Source organism: Cotesia glomerata, linkage group LG4 (assembly GCF_020080835.1).
Source record: "Cotesia glomerata isolate CgM1 linkage group LG4, MPM_Cglom_v2.3, whole genome shotgun sequence".
Taxonomy (NCBI): domain Eukaryota; kingdom Metazoa; phylum Arthropoda; class Insecta; order Hymenoptera; family Braconidae; genus Cotesia; species Cotesia glomerata.
Genome location: NC_058161.1, coordinates 24,362,443 through 24,369,644, shown reverse-complemented (window position 1 = coordinate 24,369,644; position 7,202 = coordinate 24,362,443). Strand labels below are relative to the sequence as shown.

The 7,202-nt window shown below is 27.4% G+C and overlaps 1 protein-coding gene across 1 annotated transcript; it reads right to left on the bottom strand.

The window, feature by feature from the left end:
* Positions 1 to 941: 941 nt before the first annotated feature.
* On the bottom strand, positions 942 to 2,424 carry LOC123263795 (speckle-type POZ protein B-like). Its single transcript, XM_044726765.1, has 2 exons — positions 1,363 to 2,424; positions 942 to 1,277 (listed from the first exon to the last, which is right to left on the bottom strand). The coding sequence occupies exon 1, from the start codon at positions 2,391 to 2,393 to the stop codon at positions 1,371 to 1,373; it is 1,023 nt and encodes a 340-aa protein (XP_044582700.1). The 5' UTR covers positions 2,394 to 2,424; the 3' UTR covers positions 942 to 1,277; positions 1,363 to 1,370.
* Between the last annotated feature and the right edge of the window lie 4,778 nt (positions 2,425 to 7,202).

The following is a 7,202-nucleotide window of genomic DNA, read 5'->3' as shown; positions in this document are numbered from 1 at the left end:
GCAATGAGTTATAAAAAATGAATCTTTCAAAGAGTTATTTTATTGATTAAAAAAACTAGTCAGCTTCCCGGAATTCAAAAAATTTACTGTTGAAAAAAAAAACGACAAAAATTTTAGTGTTATCATCTAGCAGACGTCTACAAATTTTTTGAAGTTTGCTTTAATTAGTATATTATCGTTAGAAAAATATTTAAAGTTTATTTGTGTGGCTAATTGAACTTTCTTTTTAAAATCATTCAGGTGTTGAGAAAACAAATTAAAATTTATTAATTTCTGCTTTAAATAGTACAATTTACAGAGTCATTATGATTGTACTAGTTGATTGAAAGTTGGTTTCTAAGACCAGCTTGGGATTCGAACCCACGCCTGGCCGGTAAGTTAGTCCGAGTCCTCTATAGGCCATGCGCCTTAGACGACTCGGCTAACGTCACCGGTTTAAAATATTTTGATTATTTATTGAAAATATATGTTTCTTATAAAATAGTTCATTATTTATTATTAAACCTAATGATAATATCTTTTTAATTAATATTTATTCAAAAATAATATTAATTACATGAATTAAAAGACAAATATTGTAGTACGAAATTAGATTTTGTTTCCAATAAAATTCCGGAAAATTATTAAAATGGTCTATAATAAAATTTAAAAAAATATGGATAGAATTACTAGATTCGATAAACAAAATGATTAAGTCTGTATTAAAAAATTATGAACTCAATAAAAAGATACCTAAATATAATAGGTACTAGAATATTTATATTTAGTTCAAATATTTTAATTCATGAAATTATAATTATTTTTGAAAAAATTTTAATTAAAAAAAAAAAATGATTACCAAGTTAAATAAAAACTAAAATATTTAATTGACCACTTTTTAGAATTGATCATTAATATGAATAATATATTTCATATTAAATGGTATTTCTATCGAATTTGAAAATAATAACGTTTCGTTGGATACTTTGCGACTAGCCTGTATATGAGTTAACTTAGTCATTTAAAAAAATATATAATACTTTTAATTCTATTCTGTGACCAACTTCAACCTGTTACTTACTTTTGTGTTACAGTGATGCACACGCATCTTAAAATTTCACTCTCATCATTTTTTCATAACGCGCCTAAAGAAGTATAACTTCAAAAATACCTAAATAATAATAATGTAGATTTTAATACTACGATGGGTTAGATTATCGCTAATAATAACAACTGGTGATAAGTGAAACAAAATAAGCACGCCAAATACTACGGTATTAAATTACCAAAGTGTTGATCTGGAACATAAAAAACGTAAGTATATATTTTTTCATTAATAACTATGTAAACATTTATTTCATCAGTGAAAAAATTAAACTATACCTTGCTATTTACTTGATACTGCAAATCATTCTTACTATAGTTAATATCAACCCTGAATTTTTTTTTTCCAATTCTTTATAGTCGGCAGTTTCCATAATTGTTTTGGAATTAAGGGCGATGAATTTTAGAACATAGTCAAAAAATTTCTCATCAGCGTGATGGCGGTCCAGCAGAACAAGATATTTAACAGAATTTTCAATTTTTACGTTTCTACAAAATGACTCTTCACAAAGTTCTTTTAAAGCTGGAAGCTGATACTTGTCGGCTTCTTCATATAAAAGTTCAACAACTTCATCAAGACCAGTTACATTCTCAGTATAAATATATTCCAACAATTTTTCACAAACTTCTGGATCCATGTCAGGGATAGTTATTTCATTCTCTTTGTTTTCTTTTAGCTGATGTGAGAACATGGCTGCAAATACTGGACTGCGAATCGTCAAAATTACCTTGTGCGCAAGAATTTTTTTATCACCAACGAGGAGAACTACATCGCTACCTGCTTTACTCTCTAAAACATCCTTCAAATCGATGGTCAATTGGTGCCTTGAAGTTTTCATTGGAACTGTAATTATTTTTTCCGTCTCTAAAAATTCAGTAAGCTCAATGCCGACTGTTAATTCATTGTTAGGCAGAAATTTCTGTTTGTTTTCTAATAATTCAGTTATTTCAAGGAATTTCGGAATGCAGTATTCTTGACGATCTTTGATGACTGTGTTAAATTTTTGAATAAACTGTTTCTCATTTTTATTATCCAAAATATAGAGTGAACATTTAAATCTAATTTCAGTTCTAACATCATACTTTGTATTTATTGTTATCCATTTTTTGTTTTCTGATTCTATATTATTAAATTTTAATTGCAAATTCCAATTAAAATTATTTGGAAAAAAATTCGATCGAAAGATTTCATCATTTTTAGAATATGTGTAAGTGTGAAGGAGACCCAAAAACTCTTCTATTTTCCATTTGTAAACTATCTTTCTTTTATTAAAGAATGTGTAATCTTCTGCTATTGTTAAATTCTCCATATTGTATTAAATTACCTAAACGATAGACGTAACATGTAAGTAATTAATCAACTGTTATATTTACTTTAATTGTAACAAGTGTAAAATAGCGAAATTTTTCACAATAGTATATTGTACAAGCCGTAATCCATGAAATTAATTTAACTGTTCACAGAAGCGGTATGTACGTAAATTATAATATAAACACACAACACTATACTCAAAAGTGCACAACGCAGGGAGAGATCCGTTCTCTTCGAATGACTAAATAAACTAACTGATATTCTTTTATATATGAATGTTATCTCGATACTTTTACCTATTATTCTTTATCTTTACGGTACGGGTCAAATAACTCGGACTGCGTTATTCAAATAGCACTTTTAGTAATTTATGCTACATAAGCTGCACATGAATTTTTTGTGATGACGTATTATGTACCATCATACATAAAGTGAATTAAGATTCACTGATCATCCATTTGAGGCTTTATAGTTGGTAATCTATAAACTGTTCTACTTATGTTTTTCTGTACCCCGCAAGAAGTTTCTGATATAAGTAATACACAACTTCACTAAAGTGTTCGGTTAAAAAACTCTCGTGAACGCGCACAATCTTATCAATATTTATTTATAAATATTGTAAATGGATAATTAAAATATTGTCAACATTTAGAAAATTTTTTAATTTAACTACTTATGAAGCACAACCTCACGCCTTTCGCGCTATGAGCTGTGCAGTTAGATTTGTCATTAATATTTAAAATACTTGCATTTAAAACTGTCTAGCTGTTTTATTTTATTTTTAAATTCTTCTTCTTTTTCTTTTTTTTTTCTTAATGAAAATTTTATATAATTTCATTTTTTGCTCCTATAAGCTTGCAGGCCTGATAGCCACATCTTTCTCTACAACCTCTTGCAGTTCAAGTTGTCATCAACTTTTTACAGAAAATTACGACTAACTTGGCGGCAAGACTTACTGAGTAAATTCTTAACCGTAAATTGTGTACAAGTATATCAAAAAATTAAATGGTTAATTATTGTCGAACAATTATTGGAAAGAATTGACTTAAAAATATAATATAAGTTTGCGAATAATAAAATAAAGTTAGCCGATATCTAAAAATATTTTTAATTTTTTTATTGAAAAAATAAAAAAAAATTTAACATGTAGAAAGTTTTAAAAATTATACGTGCAATTTTGTAAAATTTTGTTTTTTTTTTTTTTATTTAATTAATAACAAAAATCGGAAATTGTTGAACGTCAGTTAATTTTAATATCATAATTTAAGACGATGTTTGGATAATATTGCTAATATTGTTTTTTAAAAAAAAAAGGACTAAGTAAAATTTTTCGGCGTATTATTTTGCTAAACTTGTTTATTAATTATAATTAGAACAATGAAAAAAAACAGTAGTTTAATTTTATTCAGAACCCTGGTAGTTTTACAAATTATATTATTAATGATGCTATTGACAAAAATGTTGCTAATCAATAACATTTTAAATTAAATTTACTATTTTTTATTATAAAAAAAAAAAAATTAAGTTATTATTATATCATTTATGATTAAGAGTAAGGATTATTATTTCCGTTAAATGAAGTGTAACAGATAATTATGATAAATACTAGTTAACCAACTTCAAATGCTAAATAAAAATAGCTTTACTAAACTTTTTGTTTACTCATAAAATAAAATATAAATAAACTTTTTCCATTTGATGTAAATGAAAGAGTTTGTAGGACATCCAGCGACTTGAATTTATAATTAATTTTTAAATATATCATTTTTCTTTTTGATAGTTCATTCGTTTAATTATATTAATGAACTTATCAATACAACCCATTGTTGATTTTACAACAAAAACATGTAAAACTTCATAACAAATAAATAGATATAGCAATTACAGTAATTACATATAATTAAATTGACGAATTTTTAAGTAAGGCCTCCACATTATAAACTTAAATACGAATGGGAAGTTAAAAATATTATTACAATAAATATGCAAGTAAATAGTTTTAACGGAGCATTATTGATACATTTAAAAAAGCAAATTGAATAACTGATAAGCTCATTTTTAATGATGATCTTCATTCCCTCGTACAAGAGTATCATGATTTTTTCTATCGTCTTTTACTTATGCTGGATCATCCATGCTAACCTTGATTTATTCAGCTGAAAATGAAATCAATCAATAATTTATATTATTTGTGAGATGTAAATCAATAAATGTTTATCTACTTACTCATAGTTGTCTCGTATTACCTTCAACTTTTTTCTTAAAATCAGCATCCGAATCGCTGATAAACTTAAAAAAAAAAAATAAAATTAATAATAGGTACATTTAATTATGAAAATTTGAATAAAAAATAACATGGGAAAAATTGTAGACTATCAATCAATCTAGTCTAAAAACATTTCGGTAGCGGAGGAATATTAAGTCTCGTTAAAATCTGGAAATGATCAAAATTTATTATGAGTAAGGATGATTATAAATAGTAATGTGATAGTCTGTAAAAAAATCCATATGTTTAAAAGTAGTAAGCATAATTAATGTAGCTTACATGCAAAATGGCGAAATATGTAGTACGCAATTTGTGAATTCTCAAACATTATAAAATGATATTAAAATTATTATTTCCAAATGGCTTTCATGAAAAAAAATTCTAGTCTTTGTAAATTAATTAGTAACCAAAAATTTATCAGGAAGATAAACATTGTCAAAAGAATAAAAAAAAGTGAATATTTATAATTCTTGCCGGATTATGGTCAGAATTATATGGAGCTGCAATTTCTAACTATTATATTAAAATTCAACGGTAAATTAAATAACTGTAAACATACTACGATTAATAATTTTAATTGTTTAAATTTTTTTAGGAGTTAATTCAATTAAAAAAAAAAAAAGCTACATTACATTACTACTGCAACATAAGCATTATTTAATTGTTCATCATTAACTTTGAAATCTAAAAAAGGTTTGTTGATCCACAATGGCATCCGGTAGCATTTGATTTTAATTTCATCGTATGTAATGATAACAGCTTTAGAATCGTTAAGGGATGTGCATAAAAAAACTCCAAAATCTGTTGATTGTTTATTTGAAATTGTATAAAATGGTTGTAAATCTCTAAAAAAATAAACAGCAAAATAATAATCATTGTTATAAAAAATTATATTTTTGATAATACCGATTTGACTGTTCTGAGTAATTATTGTGTTGTCTGTATTTTGAATAGAGAAAAAAAAAGATGGTGTTTGTAAACTTTCGTATTGTGTGGATATGTTTTCGATTGCACTGACAATTGGACCGAAATTATGAGTGTTATAAGCTTTAAACTTTTCAGTATTGATGTTATTAGTGACGGGGAATTGGGATTCTTCTTGAATTCTTTTCTAAACTTGCTGGAGTGGTTTATCCGGTTTTCTAACAAATTCACGATACTTAGGCATGCTATTTTCATAAGTGAAAGCTGAAATTGAATCTAAAGGACCATACAATTTGTAATCAGCAACAAGATGTAAAACGCCATGGGCATTGTATGTAAGAAATTGTAAACCATGAATATCTTCGGCTTTAAGTACAAAGGTTTTTAATGATTCATCGGCAAAATCTAAATCTTCGGGAGAAGACGAATGATTCAATAAAACCCGCATTGATGAATGAAGCAATAAAAAGTGATTGTACTGCTCATCACTGATAACACCTCGGAAAACGACAATGAATGTATATAATAACAGTTGTCGAAATTCTGTAGCTTTAAAATTACTAAATTCATCCAACCCCCGAGGGTTACGAGCGAATTCGCGTAGACAGTATAATTGAAGTGTCGTAAATCTGTTAGACAAAATATTTTTTTTTAAAATAGGCAATTTTTTCGGGTTACATTTTCCAAACACTACTCTCTTAAATCGAAATAGTGACTTTCGACTATGAAATAGTGACTATTCACTATTTAGTAGTGAAAAGTATACCACTATTTGAATTAGTGATCTACTCTGCACTGCAAAAATAGTGAATAGTCACTATAGTCACTATTTCGATTTAAGAGAGTACCGATTCTATCATTTTCTTCACGACGCCTAAGCACACTAAGTGCATATAATCAAATGGTACTTGCTGAACTAAATCTAATGATAAATCATGTAAAGCTAATTTTCCTTTATTGTGATCCACATCGGCGAGCAATCTATACTCTTCATTTGTTCTTAATTTGTAATTTACACTGGGATAACGTTTAGAATTGATATGTCTAAGACCTTTTAAGTGGCATTTTGAGCAGGGATATTCCGAGTTGTGACCGTAATGATTTAATACGTATGAACGAGCTGGAGCATCCGCAATGAAACAGCTAATTTTGATAGGAATCTTTTTACTATTGTAAGTAATCCCCCCCCCCCTCTTTATGAATTGCGTTTACTTCATTAACAAAATCTAAAAAAAAATCACTAGCAGAGTTTGGCTTATGTGTACCCTTGTACATGCCGACAAGCTCTGGTTTATCATACTCTAAATTTACGACTCTAAACTGAATAGGCCACGTTTGTATTTCTTTATTCAATTCTGCTCCATCAGTACTGAAATCTATAAGCAATTCAGAAGGAATTGATTCTATACTTACACGATTCAATATTGATTTTAACATTACTTCTAATCCTAGATGTATATATTCTCCCGGAGCAACATGCTTAATCTCAATTTTATCTCGCGGAGTCTTCAATAATGACCGGGTATCTTTAGGTAAGAATTTTAATAGCGGATGAGCCCGTAAAACATTTAATCACGGATTTAAGTTATAAAAAATGCAACAATACTAGAAAAAATC